The sequence below is a fragment of the Diabrotica virgifera genome, chromosome 2 (assembly GCF_917563875.1).
Source record: "Diabrotica virgifera virgifera chromosome 2, PGI_DIABVI_V3a".
Lineage (NCBI taxonomy): Eukaryota > Metazoa > Arthropoda > Insecta > Coleoptera > Chrysomelidae > Diabrotica > Diabrotica virgifera.
The window spans coordinates 231,825,218-231,847,540 of record NC_065444.1 but is presented as its reverse complement, the minus strand read 5'-3'; the positions used below and the strand labels follow the sequence as shown (position 1 = coordinate 231,847,540).

Below are 22,323 nucleotides of genomic sequence, written 5' to 3'. Positions count from 1 at the left end.
AGTGTTTTTTTAAGATTACATCCCAGGCTTTAAAAATAGCAAAAAAAATGTATTTGATTTATTCAAACTTGAGTAATACCGTCTTAAAATGGTGGGACTTCTGTAAAACTACGAAGTTTTCAAAAATTACATTTTTTTGAGACATTGTTTTACTTGAATTAAATTTTTGAGATTTTTTTTGAATAAAACATCGTTTAGTAAGATAATTGAGAGTTAAGTTGTGCAAATTTGAGAGGTTTGTAAGTAAAATTGTATTAGTTACACATTTTTAAATCATTTTTAAACAAAATTCATGTAAGGCTCATTTTCCGCCCACACCGTACTTATGTCCATACATATTATTTCTTTTTATTACAACCATAAGATAGCTTATTTAATCTTCTTTCATGTCCAATTTGTAAAATTTCTTTTGACCCATTAGTTAAAGAATTACATTAAAAAAACTCAACCGTGCATTTCTTCCAACGCTAGTTTACAGTGCGCCAATGTGTGTGAGAAGGGTGACTTTAACGTTATAAATAAAAAAATACAGAAGCTAGAGATTTAATTTTAGAAAAATCTTTATAAAAGGTTTTTTTTGTAAAATTTTCTGAATTTTTCAATGGTCAAGTCAGTTTTTTTCTAAAAATTATGTTTTCGGAGTTATTTAAAAAAACATCTAACTTCGCTGTTCATTTGTTTAATAAAAAATGAAGCACCCACTTCTCGAGTAGAACTTTTTCGTATGTTTTTTATTAAACAGTTCTTAATGAAATTACAAAAAGTTTTATCTTGTTTGATTTTTTCCGAAGTGAAAATCTAAATGCACTCCCCTATAAACCAAAATTTTATTTCTTAGATTTCCTCAACCAGAAATGCCTCCACTTGATTTGGTACCATCGGTCCTTGTAGACGGGGTCTCAACTGCTATTGTATCTTATGCCATATCGATGTCATTGGCAATGATATTAGCCCAAAAAGCCAATTATGAAGTGGACGCAAATCAGGAACTATTAGCAATGGTATGTATTAAAAACAGGTGTATCATTGTATGTTCTTTGTATCATTGAAAGTTAGAGAGAGTTGGAGAGCTGGAGATTCAGGATGTAACCAGAAAGCAGTTTCTTTCGACGAAAAGTCTTGGATTTAAAATATTGTTTATTGTTTTACTTCAATTATTTTAATTGTTTTACAGTAAACTTTGCATCTGGGTCTTTTCGTCGTCTTCCTAGTTTTACTAGAGATGTCGTTGTTTTGCGTCTCAAATGTGGGATTACTGCATTGCGGTGATTTCCCTTAAAAAGGCAAGATTGTTAATTTTTGTTTCAGAGTTGGGACTGCATAGCTACACTGATGAAGCATAAGATGCAGATATAGGTATCTGTAGATGGTGGTCCAACTCTGAGTCAAATTAAAACAAAACTGCCTTTCCCCCTTAGATTTTGTCGAAGTAACTTTGCTTGAAGTTTGAAGTTTCTTTAGTATTAAGCAGTTTTTACCACACCTCCAATATGACAATATATCTGAAGATCTTATTGGCAATGCCAATCCTTATCTTATCTGCAGAACCGCAAAAAACCTGCAAATATGTTGTATTGAACCAGGGTTTGAGGTTCTTTAACCAGGATATTCTTCTTCTTGCTGGATCTGGCTTTCCAATTATTTTTCCTTCCCTGTTTCTCTTCCTTTTATTTTCTCTTCTTTCTCTCCCTCATACTCTCTCTGCTCTTTTTCTTTTTCTCATCTCTTTTATTCTTCTTTCTTCTTTTATGTTATATTTGTCTGTATCGTTGTGGGGCAGTCGGTGGGGAAGGACCTTTTACATCCGACCTACATAGACTGCCCCATCTTAATATCAGAATGAATGGGTGGATGAGAAAGCGTGCATAGATGAAAGCATGAATGACTGGAGTTGCTCGTAACTGTCACCTGGCTTGCCTGGCATTTTTTGGTTGGTTCCTGGAGTGCCGGAGGGGAGATATGAGTAAGGTCGACGGGTCAGATATGCTCGCTAAGAGCGGTTGCAGACCAGTCGGCTGGAGAAAGAGGGAGTGAGTTTAGTCGGTAGGCGGCCCGGCAAGATAAAAATAGGAAGGACTTAATCCGACACATCTGGGACACCTTTCCAGACGGTCTTAAGAAGATTTCCACCTCCCAAAAAAAAATTATTCTTTCTTACAAGATGGCTTGTATGAGGGTATATCTAGATTCATTTGGCATAATGTGTCCGAATTATTATAACTTTCGAGATTTTATGGTGGTTTGGTTGATGTAGAGTTGATCTTGTTATCTTTTTCTTACTAATTATCATAAGCTTTGTCTTTTTTACGTTTATTTTGAGTCCATATTATTGACTGTAATACGAGATTTAGTGGGGACTTATAAGTCTTCTATATTGTCCCAAAATACTATGGTGTCATCTATTACATACCTGATGTTGTTTTGTCGGTAGCCGTTTAGTAGAAAACCTTTTTCATTTTCGTGCAGAGCTTCGAAAAATATTATTTTAGAGTAGAGGTCTGACGATTTAAAGATACAAAATACAACCTTGTCTCGCTCCACGCATGATTTTCACATATTCATCTTCATAGATTTGCGGCCTGATTCTAGTAAAGATTTCTAATTAATTTCAGATCTTGGTTATTAATTTCTGCATCTTTTAATATTTGTATCATCTCGGCGTTGCTGTACTCGATCAATCCCTGTTTCTTAATCAAGCAGACATGCGTATACGTCGCAATTGAGGTCTCTCCATCTCTGGAATAAGACTTGTATTGAGAGCAAAGTCTCTCTCGTATGTACCAACGGCATTTACAAACCCCAACAGTTTGGGGAAATTTGGTTTTCACACAGCTTATAAATTATCTTTCAATCTGAAGATAGAATTGGTAAAATAATTTATTTAATCCCATAGTTAAAAAACTTCAACATCGAAGTAAAAACTACTGTTGTAATTGCTATATTTTAATTAAAAATTTAAATTTAAAAATCTAGGCTACATAAATCTTCAGAGCGAGTGTATTCGGACTTATCAGACCATCTGATTATTATTAATATTGCTTATAAACTTCTATATTATAAAAAAAGACTAAGTTTTCAATCCAGTGGCATATAAAATATAATGGTATTTTACCTCCCACCAGACTGAAAACAATGGGAACCTTCTCTGGTTACACCTCCGAGGCTTCTACAATTTGCAAGCCATAACGGATGCTGAGACTAAGGAAGATGGGGGAATTTTACAATTTCTCATTCACGTCCCATCTGCTCAGCGCGGTAAAGTTCCAACGAGAATGGTTCCCTTCGTACTCCAATCAGGGTAAACATGTAAATCAAAAATGAATAACCATTTTCAATTTCGTTGCAAAACGAAAATACAGCACATCATATTCTAGTCCAATCAGAGAGTGCAGCAAGCACCTCTACCGGTTTCGAAACTTATTAGTCTCTCATCAGGCGGCACATATGCTGCTCTCTCTGATCCAACCAAAACAAACCCCGGCGTGCAGTCACGGATTGCAACAAACGAAATGGCATAGTGAATATAACGTGACGTGAATTATAAATTGTAAAATTCCCTCATCTTCCTTAGTCTCAGCATCCGTTATGGCTTGCAAATTGTAGAAGCCTCGGAGGTGTAACCAGAGAAGGTTCCCATTGTTTTCAGTCTGGTGAGATGTAGAATAATATTATGTTTTATATGCCATTTGAAACTTAGTCTTTTGCTAGCAGTTGCCGCTAGGGCATTTATGCTATTTCGTTCGTTGCAATCCGTGACTGCACTCCGGGCTTTGTTTTGGTTGGATCAGAGAGAGCAACATATGTGCCTCGTGATGAGAGACTAATAAGTTTCGAAACCGGTAGAGGTGCTTGCTGCACTCTCTGATTGGACTAGAATATGATGCGGCTGTATTTTCGTTTTGCAGCGAAATTGAAAATGGTTATTCATTTTTGATTGATCTGTTTACTCTGATTGGAGTACGAAAGGAACCATTATTGTTGGAACTTTACCGCGCTGAGCAGATGGAACGTGAATTATAAATTGTAAAATTCCCTCATCTTTCTTAGGTTAAGAACAGAACAAGTAAGTCAAGGTGTAGGTGTAGGTGTCGGTCGCGGTCGATGTCGACATCCATGCAAAACAAACACATTGTAATGAATGGAAGCGAACAGAGCAGGTAAGTCGCGGTGGAGGTTTAGCGCGATGCCATCCAGGAGGTTTACATCGATGCTTTTGAAAATAAAATGAGTTTGTTTTACATGGTTGTCTACTGCGCGGCCTACAAGGATGCTTCCCTGTAATTGTTCCGTTCGAAGCCAAGTTGTCATTACCTGCGCTAACTGAGTTGATACTTTTTATATACTCCCTTTTTTGTATTCAGTTTATTTTTGAATTTCTTCAAATTTCATTAAACTACTTTACTTGATAGTGGTTCTAGCTCGACTTACAGCGCAGGTGACCTCCTTGCTATGTGCTGTCGATATCCACCGCGACTTAACTAGTAGCATCCACCGCAACCTACACCTCCACCTCGACCCACTTGTTTTGTTCTTACCCCTAGTCTCAGCATCCGTTATGGCTTGCAAATTGTAGAAGCCTCGGAGGTGTAACCACAGAAGATTCCCATTGTTTTTAGTCTGGTGGGATGTAGAGTAACATTATGTTGTTTTATATGCCATTGGATTGAAAACTTAGTCTTTTGCTAGCAGTTGCTGCTAGGGCATCTATGCCATTTCGTTCGTTGCAATCCGTGACTGCACGCCGGGGTTTGTTTTGGTTGGATCAGAGAGAGCAGCATATGTGCCTCCTGATGAGATACTAATAAGTTTCTAAACCGGTAGAGATGCTTGCTGCACTCTCTGATTGGACTAGAGTATGATGCGGATGTATTTTGTTTTGCAACGAAATTGAAAATGGTTATTCATTTTTGGTTCTATATTATAATATATTATATTTTACTTTTTAGGGTGTTAGTAATGCAGTGGGATCATTCTTCTCGTGTATGCCGCTTTGTGCTTCATTATCCAGGTCGATGATCCAGCAAGTGGTTGGTGGTAAAACGCAAATAGTATCAATCGTGTCTTCGATGTTATTGATTGTTACCGTTCTTTGGATTGCACCATTTTTTGAATCTCTTCCCAAAGTAAGTGTTTATTTACAATGTTTTTTAATTTAATACCCTAGTAAATAGCACTTTAGTGCTATTTGCTAAGGAACAAGAAATACGACAGATACGTGCATGTCAAATCCTAAACCTTTTTAACTCACAAAGAGTCAGAAATATATCGATAAAAAGGGAAATAGTAAGAAAATATCTAAAAAAAAATAGTTTAACCGTTGACTGATAAATATGGGGGTCATATTTTGTGAAGTCAACCCGGTATAAATGCAAAAATTTTACAATTTTTTAAATTCACTATGACTTTAAAGTTTACATTTAAGCCACAGTCACAACAGTATAAGCGTTGACTGATAAATATACTGGAAGATACGAAACTAAATGAGCGTTTATGTACGACACCAGTGGTTTTAGAAATAGATGGCGTTAGCAGCTTTCTAGGTACGAGATTGAATTTACCTGAGACAACGATGAGACGTATTCAGGTAGCTTTGGTTATCGGAATTTGGGGTCGGTCGGGTCGAACGGATTATAATAAAAATTATTTATTTCTTTTGATGCATTTAAATTTGAGTTCTCATTCAACGATAACAATGGCAATCTTTAAAATAATTATTGGAGTGTACCTATGTATTACTTTCTAAAAACTCGTTTTTAAATTAGCAAGAATAATTGTGGTTGTAATTTGTCTTTTAATTTGAATTCTTGAAACAAATCATTGAATATTCTAAAGTTTATTTAATAATTTTATATAATATATATATAATAATATAATTTATTTAATAAAAAATTTATTTAACGAGAAAAATACTCACTGGGTGATTTTAGATATTGTAAATTTCTTATTTGCCTCATAATCTCGATACAAAATTAGGTAGTCATTTTCGTTAATTACAGTCTCTTCTGATGATTGTATATTTTGTTTGGAGATATTGCAACCGTATTTACTTAAATGAAATTGACTTAGTAACCCGCTCGGCCACTTTAATCTTCGAGAGAAAAATGGTAAGGACTCGTAAATTGTTGCAATCGCGATTTCCTACAATTTCTTCCAAGTTTTTTCGTGCGATCGATATTTTCCGAGTTAGGGGGAAAATAGTGACTAATATAAGTATAATTATTGAATTATTTATTATTAACTTTACTTCTTAAAGGCGCCGTGTATTGCTGCGTAGGCGTCCACCGTGCATTGTATTGTCAGGTGTGAGATATTAGATAGTCACGATTACATTATTCTAATAAGAGTAATTTCATTAATATCATTTGGCGAATATTACCCAGCCATGACATCTTTTTCTAGACCTCTCTTACCCTCTATGTTTCCTTCGAGTTCCAGTTGCCGACAAGTATATCGTTCTCCTCGCAATATGTCCCTAAGTATGCCCATGATATTTTAAGCATTCGGTGCAGGCACCTCATTTCAAAGACTTCAAGCTTGTTAGGAGCTGGCCTTTATTATCCATGCTTTCATTCCATACAAGAGAATAAGCTAAACGTAACACTTTAGCGTACTGTTTGTATCTCAGGTTGAAACCCAACTTTCAGTGGACAGTCATAAGAGTTTGGAAGTCGGCATCCCATTGTTTATGAGAGATATTTTTCATTAAGTTGAGCCCGTTTGAACTGACAGTCGGAGTGAGTGTATATTGTCTTACCAAGATAGACGATTATCCAGTTTTATTCCCAAGAACTTAATCAATTCTGAATAATTTATTGTAAACTCTTTAAGAACTACTTATTAACTTTTGCGTTCAGAACGAATTTCGAATAAACAATACGTTCTTCAAACACAAAGATCAACAAAATATACATTCAAAAATACAAGCGCACACAGATCCGATATTGATTATATATTGAAAAACAGAAACATCCATCATTCTCAAGTACTAGTAATAAAATGTTTAAGTGCAGCTAATATCGGAAGTGATCACAACCTAGTACTTGGAAAAATCAGAATACATCTACAAAAAACAGGAAAAAAGACCCTATTAAATGTGAGACAAGAATAAAGGTAGAACAGCTACAAGACTTGTCAACACGAGATTTTTACCAGAAAAGACTGCAAAAAGTACTGAACGAAAACTACATAACACCAGATGAAGACATAGAAGAAAGTTGGAGGAAGATTAGAGATAATATCAAAATGGCAGCAACGGACGCACTTGGAGAACGTAAGATAAGTAAACATATACGAAAGAAAAGGAGAACACCATGGATCTGTGAAGAAATAAAAATAAAATGCCAAGAAAAAAAGAAAATCTAGCTAGAATACAAATTCAAAAGAAGGAGACAAACATATGAAGAATATAAAAAAATTTGAAATGAGTTAAACTCAATAGTAAGAAGGAAGAAAACAGCATTGGTAAGCATTTTCAAAAGAGAAGGAGCACGACTTATACGGGATGCAAAACGAAATGTGGAAAATGATAAGAGGTCAAACAGCAGAGATGAAGGAATTGATAGAAGTAAAACATATTGATACAAATACATGGACAACCCACCTAGAAAACCTGTATCAAACAGCTAATCATGAAGAACTGGAAAACCAGGATTAGAATCGGATGAGCAAATAGAAATTAAAGAGGAAGATATAACAAACGCCTTAAAACAGATGAAAAATCGAAAAGCACCAGGGAAAGATTAAATAGCTAATGAACTTTTAAAATACGGAGGAGAAAGACTTCACAAAGAACTGAATATCCTGATAAGTAAAATAATAAATACAGGAAGAATTCCAGAAGAATGGAGTACCACTCAGATGATAGCGTTATTTAAGAAAAGTGATAGGGCAGACCCCAGCAGAGCACTATACTGAAACTCACAACAAAAATACTGATGAAGAAAATAATGGCGTGCATAAATATATCGGTTTAACAACAAGGATTTAGAAGTGAAAGATCATAACGATGCAGTTTTTGTGATAAGACAAATAGCGGAAAAATCATTAGAATATATCAAGCGAGGGATTTTCTGTTTTATATACCTAGAGAAAGCGTTTGATAGAATACAATTAAAAGATGTGATACACCTACTAATTAATTAATTAATAACTCCTGGACAAAATTAACGCACCACTTTAATTAATCTAAATATTTGCAATATGAACACAAAATAAAACTAAGTTACATTGAAATAATAATAAACACCTACAAAGAAGTCCAACATGACTTTATCATGACCTTAATTTGCCTTATTGTTTCTTTAAAAATTTGTTTTTGCCGGAAATGCGTAAATAAGCTAGCATATCTCCAAATTGCAAAAAGAAAAAAATCAGGAAAGTAACACAATAAAATGCATCTGGGTCAACACTAATACACTGTAGGCCCTCCTCTACTTCTTATGAACGCATTTATGCGTCGAGGCAAGCTTGATACCAAATGTTCAACAAAAGCTTGCGGAATATTCTCCCATTCTTCAATAACTGCATCAATGAGTTGGTTGTGATTGGCAATAGGGATCCTACGACTTCGAATCTTTTTCTGAGATAGTCCCATAGATGCTCTATAGGATTCATGTCCGGACTGTTAGGTGGCCACTCTAATAATGGAATGCCAACATCATTTAGGTAGCCAATAACCTGTCGAGCCACATGAGGACGAGCGTTGTCTTGCATGAATAAAAAATTAGGTCCAAGAAACGGAGGAAAAGGCATTACATGTTCGACAATAATGTTGCCTAAGTAATAATGGGCGTTCATAGACCTCGTACGTATGGGGACCAACTCCGTACGAGCTTCAAAACAAATTCCCCCCAAAACATTTTAGAGCCACCACCAAAAGGTACTTTAGGAGAGAAATTGGAGCTGCCAAACCTTTCTCCACGCCTTCACCAGACACGCTCACGACCATCTGGAGCTTTTAGGCTTACTCTAGTCTCATCGGAGAAAAGAACTCGTTTCCAATCATCGATGGTCCAATTTTGATGCAATCTTGCAAAATTCAATCTCTGAACCCTGTGTTCTCTGGTAAGCAAGGGTTTTTTGGCCGGTTTCCTGTTGGTCAATTCTGCTTCATGTAAACGTCTTCTAACTGTTCGAGACGATATCGCGACATTTCGAACATCTGCTAGTTCATTTTTTAGCAAATTGCTGGTGACTCTCCTATCTCTGAGAGCACGTTGTCTCAAAAAACGATCATCAATTTGATTAGTGCAACGTTTTCGCCCTTGCTCTTGTCTTCGATGGTACGACCCTGATTCATTATATCGCCTCACCTTGCGACTGATGCTGGAATGATGTCTTCCTAACAAACCTGCAACGTATCGCATTGAATACCCTTCATCTAGGAGTAGGACAGTCGATGCTCGCACTGCCTCCTCCATTAACAAATTTCTTTGGCGGTTCATTTTTTTATTTAATTTTTGTGCAAATGAACTTCCAAACATGCATGTGATGAAAAATATCACAATAAAAAGCTTGCTTTCTCACAAGCACTTTTCTTTAATCGGCACTTTTTATGAAAAGTTTAACTCACTTTTAGTCTAAAACGAAGTTTAATACAAATTATTGTTAAAACAAGACTATTATTAGCTTACATAACAACTGTCACTATCAAACAAGGTCCATAGGCAACTTGTCATACAGTAAATTATCAATAAAAAAAGATTATTGAGAAAAATATGAGTGGTGCGTTAATTTTGTCCAGGAGTTTATATGAAAAAAATTTACCACTGGATATTATAAAACTGATAGAAAACATTTAAGTACGAAATAAAATAGGAATGAAAGTCAATGGAATAATAACAGAACCCATATAGAAGCAAACACAGGAATCAAGCAAGGAGATTCACTAAGCCCTCTACTGTTTAACATAACGCTGGATGCAATAATAGAACAAGTGAAGAAAAAAAGAGGGTAGAAAATAGGCGATAAAGAGATAAAAATACTCTGTTACGCTGATGACACCGTGTTAGTAGCAGAGTGCGAAGACGACCTACAAAGATTACTGAACGAATTCAACATTAACGCAAAAGAAATGAATATGAAAATATCAGCCCAAAAAACAAAAAGCTTAGTAATATCCAAAAACCAATAAGATGCAAATTGGACTTAGACAATAAAAGTAAATACCTGGGAATTAATCTATCAGCCGACAATAATATCGAAAAAGAGGTTAAAGACTAATAATTAAAGCCAATAAAACGGCCGGATGCCTAAACGACACAATTTGGAAAAACAAACATCTTAGAGTGGAAACAAAGGACCGAATATATATATAAGTCATTTGACTGAAGTTATTAGACCAGTTATGACTTACACTGCCGAAACAAGACCAGATGCAAGCAAAATACAAAGACGTCTGGAGACCAACGAAATGAAGATCTTAAGAAGGATTGCTGGAAAAGGACTACGGGATAGGGTAAGAAGTCAGGAAATCAGATGCATATGTGGGGTAGACAATATAAATACTTGGGTAAAGAATAGAAAAGAAGAGTGGAGTGAACACATAAGCAGGATGTCTGAACCAAAGATAGTAAGAATAGCCAGGGACAAGTCACCGTTAGGCAGAAGAAGTATAGGACGCCCAAGGAAAAGATGGAATGACAATTTAGGGGCAGAATGAAAGGCACCATTGAAGAAAAACAGGCAGTACTACCTTTATAAAAAAAGAAGAAGAAGAAGCAATTCTTTAGGTAGATTTTTGGTAGTATAATGTGCTTCTTTCGAGTTTTACTGAAGATTATTGTTTTGGTTTTAGTGGGAGAAAATTCTAGGCCAGTAGGGTCCGACCAATTCTCTAATTTCTAAATGACTAGTGGGTTAAGTGATTTAGCGATGTCATTGATGGCAATAAGGAAAAGTGCAACGAGTAGACCATTGAGGAATGTCGTTTAATTGGATTTTTGAGTCTAAAAGAACGTTATCTATTCGAATAGTTTCATCTATATAGGAAATTACTAATAAGTTTTATATTTCCTGGAATTGACCAACTTAATAGAATTCTTACATCTAATCCCCAAATGGCACGCATTATAAAATATAATAAAAATAGCCATAAGCCAAACATACTTGATCACATCCAAATGACCCATGAATTACAGATTCAATATCCACTAGGTTGTCTAATGTAGATGTGGACTTTCTAAATCCACTTTGTATAAGGCTAGGTAGCTATAATAACAATAAGTCTAATACTACCTAGTATCTATCAAGTGGATAAACTGATTAAATTGTAGCAAGTTTTGTTCTATTGAGTTTTTTTACTAAGCTAATAATTTTCGAGTTATTTGCGAGTGAATATGTTCGTTTTTTAACAAACAAAAAAAAACACGTTTTTAGACGGTTTTACGCAAATAACACAATAAGTAAGTATTTTATCGAAAAAAATATTCAATAAAAATATAGTTTATAAAAACTTTAAAAAAATGTATGTATCAAGTCTTTATACTCAGTAGAAGCAGAGTTGTAGCTAATGAAAAGTAAGTTCTTATTCGTCAAATTCCAAATCGAATATTTCAACGTGAAATAACCAAAAAATGAAGCACATTTCTGGGAAAACTCATCGCAACTTTTTAAAGTGTTTAAAAAAGCTTTGTTTTTGTTTTTAAAAAAGTTTCTAGCATTAAAGTAAGCACGTTACGCTGAAAATAAAGTTGGTCCTTTTTTGTAAAAGATAGTTTTAAAAAAGCGTGAAAAAGTATTTTTTTTACAAAAAAAAGGGATCAACTTTATTTTACGCGCAACTTGTTTACTCCTGATACTAAAAACTCAAAAAAAATAAAGCTGTTTTTAAACTTTTTAAAAAAGTTATGATGAGTTTTCCCCGAAAAGTTCTTAATTTTTTGGTTATTTCATATAGAAATATTCAATTTTGAATTTGACAAATAATAAGAATCTACTTTTCATTAGCTACAACTCTGCTTTTACTGGGTCTACGACTTCATATGTCATATTTATATAAAACATATTTTTTCCCTTTTTGATAAGCTGTATTTTTGCTATGAATGTTTTTTTTTGGTGAAATACTTCCTTTTTAAGTTATTTGCGAAAATCCGTCTAAAAACGTACTATTTTTTGAGAAATGAATATATTCACTCGCAAATAACTCGAAAATTATTTACTTGTGAGGTCAAGACTAGTGAAAAAAAAACTCTATAGTCAATTTATATTTTCAACATTTTTGCAGAAACAAAAACAAAAAAAAATAATACAGATTAATATGATAGTGACTGCTGCGTTAAAATTTTGAATACGGGCCACGTAAAATAACCGCGTGTTCTTGGCTAGTTCCTTCAGTAGGGAGAATTTTACACTTCCCTCTAAGGCTAGTTCCAACAAATTTAAGCTAGGCGCGCCACTATACGGGCAGGTTTTAAAGACAACAAAATAATGCATAGGCTTTCGTATCTTTCAGTATTTATCAATCAACGGTATAAGCATCCTATTATAGGCCTGGATCCCGCGTACCAAAAAAAGTTTAATAATAACAAGCTGAAAATTTGTTAATAGTTTAACGGTGTCTAGTCCGACAAATTTTGATATATAGGAACACTGGAATAGGGGAAGTTTTAATTGTGGAACAGGTTAAAAATTTGGAACGGTATACCACGAAAACGTCACGTGCATTTTGTCGGACGGAACTTCCAATTGATTTGTAACTCTTTCATTAGACTCTCATGCAAAAATCAGACTCCTATTTATCACCAACATAATTCCTGTCTATGTTCTACGTGTCGTACTTATTAAAATGTCCAACATATCTGTCGGACAAACATTTTTTTATATATTATATAAAGTTTGCTATTAAATAAACTTAAAACAACCTGCTAGTTTTCACAATCATAACTTTATCAGGATGGCCCGTTCCACAATTAAAATTACGTTCCACAATTAAAAATTCCCCTGTTCCAGTGTTCCCATACATCAAAGTTTGTCCGACTAGACACTGTTAAGCTATTAATAGATTTTCAGCTTGCTATTAATAACCTTTTTTTTTGGTACGCGGCTCCAGGTCTATTACTGGCGAGTAAAAATATTTAAAATGAAGTTATACTTAAGAAATTTTTTGCTTTCCCAATGTTTCAACATAATTGTGTATCCCTTTAAGCTGTAAGAATTTATGAGTTTTTCATCGACATCAACATCATTAAGGCACATTTATACGAGGTAGGAAGTAAACAATGACGTATTCGGGTCAAAAAAAATCTTTTATAACTGAACCGATAGAAAATTTCAGAAAAAAGTACTTTACAAAATCAGAAACTAAACTGTCTTTCTAAAATATATTGCAAGAGCAATTTCTTTCTTATAATGCAAACAACTCTTTCAAAACAAAATACAATTATTTTCACTTTCAGTCAATGTTTTCACAGTTTCACAAATTACTATAGAGTATTTGCCTCCCCCAGATTCCATGGAACTAAGCTCTTTGGATGTGTGGGAATGAGCACCCACCTGTGGACCAGATCCTGTCGTTTTAAAACTGATTTGGAGTGAGTTAGCCATAAGTCGCCACGCTGGCAAGACAGGTTGGCGAGTGTGGGGATGATATAGGGAAGGAATTTGGCGTTTAGGTAGGATAACACTGGGGTTTGGTCCTGGTTTCCTCTAAGTAGGGAATGGAGGAAGAACCAGGAGCTCGCGGGAGCAGGGACGCTGCCCACGCAGCCCTAAACTAAGCCTACCCTCTATCGGGATCATAGAGGGGTACCTACCCGCTACCACCTACTACTACATTAGTGTAGAATAAACTGTCATATATCTTCTATATTATCAGTTTTAAAAATAATGTAAAACAAACATTTGTCAAGCATTTTTAAATTATCATACTTTTACTTTTCAGGCTGTATTAGCTGGTATTATCGTAGTCTCGCTTAAAGGAATGTTGGTGCAAGTAACTCAACTTGTATCTTACTATAAACTCAGTAAGTTTGACGCCTTAGTTTGGATAACAACTTTTGTCTCAGTTGTATTTATAAGCATGGAAATTGCATTAATGGTTGGAATAAGTTTATCACTTTTATCCATCTTTATTGCCAGTTTCAAACCTTATACCTGCCTTTTGGGATCTGTACCACATACTGATCTTTATTTGGATATGAATAGATACAAAGGGGTAAGTAATAGTGCTATTAATATGTATATCTAGAACTAAAGTTATTTTATATTTCCACTTTAAACAAATATTTAGTACTTATAATGCATTATTTACTTCTTTTCTACCAGAGAAAATGAAAATTTCATAGTAATTCTTAATTTTTAAATCAAAATTTTATTTTAATTTAAAAAGAAAGATCCAGCAACAGTTAAAATAGAATATTTTTATGTTAAAAGTATGGACTTCTTTTGTAGGCAAAAGAAATAGAAGGATTAAAAATATTCCATTATTGTGGAGGAATTAACTTTGCTACCAAGGGTATATTCAAGACCGAATTGTACAGACTTATTAACCTTAATCCTCAAAAGGAACTCATTTCTCGTGAAAAATTGGACAAGATCATGAATAAGGTAATACATAAGATAGCCTTTGTATGTATGTATGTGTGTAACCCATTGTACCTCCTGTGCCTGTGGGCATAGGATAGTCGAAATTTTTTTCCATTTCTGCCTGTCTTTCGCGATGTAACTCATCTGTCTAGTCTAACGGTTATATACGCCAGTCAATGGGAACAAGAAGAGGATATTACTTCCGAATTCTATCCTACTGCATGGATTTTAATATTTTAGGAATAGCCTCTACTTATCTCCTAATTCAAAGTCTACCCTATGCCGATGTGTGCTTTTATCTTGGGGGTGGTTCCCACCCCTTCTCAGGGGTGGAAAATTATTTGGTTAAAATAATCACGGAATTCGCTAGGAACTGCCAATTCTAGAATTCGCAAATTCTAAAATTTGCTAGAGAACCTAATTTTACGCAAAAACTGTTTTAAAATTTTTTTTTGAAAATTCAATACATTTTAAGTTACTCGTCGTTGAAAATTGGCCATTTTCATTGAAACATAACACCTTTTCGAACGGGTTTTTGCGAATACCTTAAAAACTATGCATCTAACTAAAAAAATTTTAAAAACATTTTTGTAGGTTATAAAAAACAGAGAGATACTTGCCTCCATAAATCTTCTAGTTATAATACAAAAAGAGATATGGTAGGTGAAAAGAGTTTGTTTTTTTGGTACATGCTCAAATTGGTGTATTTAACTTGAAATAACAGAGAAACGGTCGATTTTAGGTATATAATGCTACCAATAACTTTTTTAGTTTTTAAACCGGTTCAACTTTTTGAACATAGGAATAACATTATAATAAAATAAAAAGTATTGTAGAAGGAAAACTATGTATTTAAATTCTGATGGATATGGGGTTAAATATACTTCTCATTTCTTCTTAAAATACATTAGTCATCAATTTTTGCACCATACTCGCTTAGTTTGAATGTAATCGACATTTAAGATTGCTCGTTTTAAAGGTATTTTCAAGCACAACAAAAGATATTAGTACCATTATACACGTAAAATCCACCGTTTCTCTATTATTTCAAGTTGAATTCACCGATTTGAGCATGCACCAAAAAAACAAAATCCTCTCACCTACCAAATCCCTTTTTGTATTATAACTAGAAGATTTATGAAGGAACGAATCTCTTTGTTTTTTTATAAGCTACAAAAATATTTTATCTACTCTATGTCATATTATGTGTAAGTTTTTAGTTTGTGAAAACTGTCATTATAGATAGCAGTGCGTGAAGTGTTGAAAGTGAGCGTGAAGTAACAATGTATTTTAAATGGGACTTACTTTTTCGCACTGTTTTTAACACACGTGTATATAATCAAATATCCTTAACTTTCGCGTTGTCATGGTGATGACATAATGAGCAATAAATTACGAAAAAAGTTTTGACAGTTTTGTGGTTTGAAAGAAGTTAGAAATTTTAAATATCAAAGTTCTAAAAATTATAGAATAGAAATGAATTCCAGTGACGAAGAGTTACAATTTTTTTATTTGCTTATGGTAGAGTAGATAAAATATTGTATGAAACTGTGCGTGAAGTAATTTTTGCGAACTTACGCGATGTATAGCACTCGCTCCGCTGTCGCTCGTGCTCTAAATATCGCGTGCGTTCGCAAAAAGCATACTTCACGAACTGTTTCATAAATAACTATTACATAGTTTTTTTATTAGATGCATAGTTTTTAAGGTATTCGCAAAAAATTCGTCATTTTTCAATGAAAATGGCCAATTTTCAACCACGAGTAACTCAAAAAGTATTGAGTTTTCAAAAAATGATTATAGAACCGTTTTTGCTTAGAATTAGGTTCTCTAGCATTTTCCGTGGCTATTTTAACCAAAAAATATTCGCCCCCGAGAAGGGGTGGGAACCACCCCCAAGATAAAAGTGCACATTGGCATAGGTAGACTTTGTTTCTTGAGATATTCCCTACTTACTGTGAAAATATCAAGTAAATCGATGTAAATACCCTCATTGACTGCCCTAATATTGGCTTCTGCTTGGGTACTTCTAATCCAAGTTTCCTTTGGCCGTCCTTGTTTTCTTCTTCCTTGTGGGTTCCAATTATCTTTGGAATTTCGTTTTTGATTTTTTTAAGTATGTTCCAGCCCTCCAAACTTCGGTTTGCGTATTTGTTTTCCAATTTCCTTTTCTTCTGCTCGAGCCAGAGCTCACGGTTACTTATAACTTCGGGCCACCATATTTTAAATATTCTTCTTTGACATCTATTTATGAAATCCTGGAGTTAATTTTCTATTGTTTTAATAACTCTTCACGATTCTGCCCCATAGAATGGTTAATCCATCGATTGAAGACTTTTACTTATAAAGATGAAGTTTTTCAATCCTAAAAGCCTAGCGGGTAATTTTATGTAAGAAGTGGGCTACAATTTGATTCTGGGACTTAAATTCACACCCAATATATCCGACTTACTAGCCACTATGAATAGCCACGTTATTTACCCTGATTTCTCACGCTATTAATCATGATTCCTAACGAACTTTAAGTCGTAGTGAAATTCTGAGCACACCAAAAGTACGAGCGGGTAATTTTATGTAAGAAGTGAGCTACAATTTGATTCTGGGACTCAAATTGACACCCAATATATCCGACTAACTAGCCACTATGAATAGCCACGTTATTTACCCTGATTTCTCACGCTATTAATCCTGATTCCTGACGAACTGTAAGTCGTAGCGAAATTCTGAGCACGCCAAAGAACGAGCGGGTAATTTTTTGTAAGAAGTGGGCTACAATTTGACTTTGGGACTAAAATTGACACCCAATGTATTGGACTAATTAGCAACTATGAATAGCCACGTTATTTACCCTAATTTCTTACGCTATTATCCCTGATTTCTGACGAACTGTACTTCGTAGTAAAATTCTGAGCACACCAGAAGAAGGAGCGGATAATTTTATGTAAGAAGTGGGCTAAAATTTGATTCTGGGACTCAAATTGACACCCAATATATCCGACTAACTAGCCACTATGAATAGCCACGTTATTTACCCTGATTTCTCACGCTATTAATCCTGATTCCTGACAAACTGTAAGTCGTAGCGAAATTCTGTATACCCTAATTTGTTTCGAATACCCTATTTGTTTCAGTTGCAATGTGTGGGAAGAGCTCTCGGTGCTGGTCAGTTAGGATATGGAGAACAAGCCTGCGCTCTCTCCGATGAGATTCCAATAAGAATCGAAAATTGCGATTCAGAGAGCTGGATTGCACTCCGTATTTTAATTGAAAAGTAAGATTGTTTTGTCATCGCATTGCAACTGAATAATAAAAATGGTATAAATTTTTATTTTATATTCGTATTACTCCGTAGAGTAACTAGGTGCATTTTCCGTTGAAACTTTACCAAGCTGCAGACAGGGGATGTGAATTGCATAGTGTAGAATTCCTTCCCTTTGTCTTCACTGCAGCATCCATTTGGCTTGCAAATTGTAGAAGCCTTGGAGGTGTCACCAGGTAAATATACCAATAAGTTTTTCAATTTAAAAATCTTTTAGTAATATTTTTAATATTTTCAGTATTATTAATGTTGCTTTTAGGATTGAAAAACTTCATCTTTCAATTACCAGATGACGCTAGTCACCTACCCTATTTGTTTCAGTTGCAATGTGTGGGAAGAACTCTTGCTGCTGGTCAGTTAGGATATGGAGAACAAGCCTGCGCTCTCTCCGATGAGATTCCAATAAGAATCGAAAATCGCGATTCAGAGAGCTGGATTGCACTCCGTATTCTAATTGAAATGTAAGATTGTTTTGTCTTCGCATTGCAACTGAATAATAAAAATGGTATATATTTTTACTTTTACTTTTGTATGGGTTGTCAGGGTGCTTGTACGCCATATCTTATTTAATCTTGCGAAAGCGCTCCTGGCCTTATTTATTCTTTTGTCGAGGTCTCTGAGTATTCCATTATTTTTTGGCATAGTACTTTCTAGATAGTTAAATTCATCTATTTCTTCTATAATTCCTTCTCTTACTCTTAGTTGTATATTTTGTGTCGTATTTAAGCTCATCGATTTGGTCTTTCCTTTATTTATTTTTAATCCGACTTTGCTCTCTTCTGTTTCTAACGCTATTTGTATATTGCTATAGCTTTTCCCGCATATGTTGCCTGTTTTGCGACAATAAGCATAATATAGCATCTACAAAATCTAGATCTTCAAGTTGTTCCGTTAACCCCCATTGATTCCTCTCTTCTTGTTATTTATGGCTATCTTCATTACGTCATCTAATAATACGGAGAACAGTAGTGGCGATAGTAAACATCCTTGTTTAACCCCTGTTCTTATTCAAATTGTCTAGTTTCCCGTATGACACGTTCTCCAATTATCTGTTATCTATTTTTATGTGAGCTGTTTGGTTATAATATAAGTTTAGACTGAAGATTATTGTATTGTCCTTTTCATAGGCATTTTTCAGTGCGTCACAAATGATAGAAAAAAGGTAAGTCCGTGATAATACACATTTATAACAATTATTCTAACATGACATTTTAGTTAAATCTGACAGTTGCCACATTTTATTTCCAATTTGGCATAAAAACAAATCAATTGTGTTTATTGCTTTTATAAAATGGTATTTTCTTTTATTTGTATAGTCTTATGAATTGTACAGATTATATTCGTAGATATATTATTACGTACGTAATTCGTAATTTTTTTTAATTATAGCGCCATCTATCGACAACTAGAATAAATGTTATAAATGTCTGTAATCACGGACGTGCCTTTTTTCTGTCACATATAATTTAATGCGTTAGAAAGGAATCAAAAAACTGTGACGCACTGAAAGATGCCTATGAGAAAAAGATTATATTATTTTTAATTATGCGCATTTTCAGGATCTACCTCCTACCGAGTTCAAAGAAAAAGTTAAAAAATTGGAAAGTAAAATAAATAGAGATCTCAAATGCATAATCTTGGACTTTTCTTCGGTGAGCTGTTTAGACCCGTGTAGTGTCACAATGTTGAGAAATGAAATGGCCGAGTTTAAAAAGCTTGATATTACTTTCTATGTGGCAGCATGCTCTGGTAGGTATTATCTTTTTGAATTTTCTCTAATTCACCTATTTCTCAGTCTACCGTATGTAGTGTATTAATAGGCCTGGAACCCGCGTACCAAAAAAAAAGTTGATTGATAGAAAGCTGAAAATTTGTTAATAGCTTAACGGTGTCTAGTCAGACAAACTTTGATGCACGGGAACACTGAAACAGGGTAAGTTTTAATTGTGGAATAGTTTAAAAATTTGGAACGTCAGATTACAAAAACGTCCCATGTATTTTGTCGGACAGAATATCCAATTGATTTGTTACCCTTTCATTAAACTCTCATGCAAAACTCAGACTGCTATTACTAACCAACATGATTCCTGTCATTTGACATGTTCTTCGTGTTCCACTTATTAAAATGCCCAGTTGGTGATAAACACCAGTCTGATTTTTGCATGAGAGTTTATTGAAATAGTAACAAATCAATTGGAAGTTCTGTCCGACAAAATACATGGAACGTTTTCGTAGTCTGACCTTCCAAATTTTTAACCTGGTCCACAATTAAAACTTCCCCTGTTCCAGTGTTCCCATACATCAAAGTTTGTCCAACTAGACACCATTACTTTGTTAACAAATTTTCAGCTTGCTATTAATCAACTTTTTTCGGTACGCGGGATCCAGGTCTATAACAATAGAACTCTTCAGAGCAGCTGTAAATAGAATAGAGGTAGTGATGATGGTATCCAACCTCCTATTGAGAGACGGCACTTTCGCTGCCGAACACGCGCCAGCGAGTGATATGGTTACTTTAGTCAGGTGCCGTTCAACAAAATGGCCCCTAGCAAAATTCCATTCTCTTCGATAGGCAGCGAATGTGTTAAGAAGAAGAAAGCTGAGTTTCTAGGAATTGTTCTGAACAACTATGATTTTTTGATTTTTATTAAGTTCTTATATAGGTACATTTATTTTAATTTACATTTTCTTTTCATTTGCAGATGATATCTATAACTTGCTAAACAAATGTGGACTACTTTCAAAAGAAAAGGAGTCTCTTAGAGTTTTCCCAAGTATACACGATGCCGTGCAAGCTGCAAGTCACGCTATGAACATTCCAATTGAGCTTCAAATTCTGCCAATAGTACTGCCAAATATTATGATCGAAAATGAAGAAAGTTGAGACATTCATCTGCCAACCAATAAGGGATTAAAGTTACTTTTTTGCTATTGTTATGGAGAAAGCAACATTTTACAGGTGAAATTACTGGGCTGCATAACAGAACAAAACGAAAACAAAACAAAAAAATGTTTAAGTAAAATCGCTTTCAAACTGCAAGGGATAAAAATCGCGTTATAGTGATGTAAACGATGTTAAAATATGTGAAATTGTAAAAATGTATATAAATTATTTATTACTAGTATGTAAACAAAAAAATAAATATTTTCGATTATCATAATTGCCATTATTTTCCTTCTTTTTTCTTTCAGTGCTTAACTTCTATGGATTTTATCTATTAAGTTGGTCCAGAAGCTCTAACTGGCAGATGCTCTAATCAGAATATCAGTTGTTATTTGGATTTATTGCAAGTTATTCTTAACCATGAAGTTATTCTACCAAGTTCACGTTTTACCCTTTTTATTTACTTGTATTGCAAGTTGCTCCTAGATATCTCCTTTTTATCTTCTTCTTCCAGTCTTCCAGGGCCTGTCAATAATAATTGTATTCATTGTTTTTATGAGTGCATGTTTTATCGATGTCTTCTTTACCCTGATAGATTCTCATTTTTCTTCATCTTGAAGAGTACCTTGAACTGAGTCTTGGCCGCATTAACTATTTTCCTCCCCTCGTGTCGGTCTTGTGCAAATATCTTTCATTGTTGTACCTTCATCTTACGCAGAACACTCGTTACTACATCCTTCCATCTGTTTGTAAAGCGACCAACTGACCTGCCATCGGGCCTGTTCCAGAATGTTGTATTTATTATTCTTTCATTATTTGCTCTCAGTATATGTGTCCTACCCATATTATACAATATGCCTTGATGTATCATCGTACTGTTTTTGTCTCCATAGAGCACTTGGAGTTTCTGGTTTTATCTTTGTTTTCACTCTCCTGATATCTCGTCTATCTAAGGACCAAATATTGTTCGGAGGATATTCCATTCTAGGATTAATAATTTTGCTGTTTCAGGCTGATTCAATGTCCAAGTCTCACTTCCATGCGATATTATGGGGACCATTATAATTTTATATACCTTTGATTTAGCTTCTTTTGAGAGCAATTTTGATTAGCACATTTTTAAGCAGCGCCTCTTGGGTGTAATACGCTCGATTGATCTATTTCCTGACATAATTTTTACTGTTACATCTTTTTCATAACTGTTATAGATTTTTCACTGCTCCAAGTATTTGAATTCTTTGACAACTTCGAAATTATATTCATTTATCGAAATGTGTTGTCTAATTCTTTGTCTTATATTTTGGGTAACTACCATGTACTTGGCCTTATCTTCGTTGACCTTAGGACCAATTTTTCTGGCCCCGCTTTCAAAAAGGGTAAAAACTTCTATCGCATCTCTGGTAGATTTTGTAATTGTGTCGACATCATCAGCAAAAGCTAACGGTACCTTCGATCCCTGGGCAGCGAAGCTACTTGTTAATTCTGGTTGGATTCTGCTAACTACGTGCTATAAAGCGAAGTTGAATAACAAAGAGGAAAGTGTGCCTTGTCTTAAACCCGTTTGATTTGAAACTCATTGGATACTGCTTGGAGTACT

At 34.5% G+C, this 22,323-nt stretch overlaps 1 protein-coding gene across 5 annotated transcripts in view; it reads left to right on the top strand.

Moving 5' to 3' along the window:
• LOC114335389 (sulfate transporter) overlaps positions 1-21,003 on the top strand; it is a 128,837-nt gene extending 107,834 nt beyond the window's left edge. For all 5 annotated transcript variants that reach the window (XM_050644352.1, XM_050644353.1, XM_050644351.1 and 2 more), the window contains 6 exons: positions 839-1,001; positions 4,947-5,123; positions 13,880-14,152; positions 14,389-14,544; positions 19,402-19,591; positions 20,545-21,003. In XM_050644352.1, coding sequence (XP_050500309.1) covers positions 839-1,001; positions 4,947-5,123; positions 13,880-14,152; positions 14,389-14,544; positions 19,402-19,591; positions 20,545-20,726 — 1,141 coding nt within the window. In that variant the 3' untranslated portion in view covers positions 20,727-21,003. The remainder of the gene's footprint in view (positions 1-838; positions 1,002-4,946; positions 5,124-13,879; positions 14,153-14,388; positions 14,545-19,401; positions 19,592-20,544) is intronic.
• Positions 21,004-22,323: the final 1,320 nt, after the last annotated feature.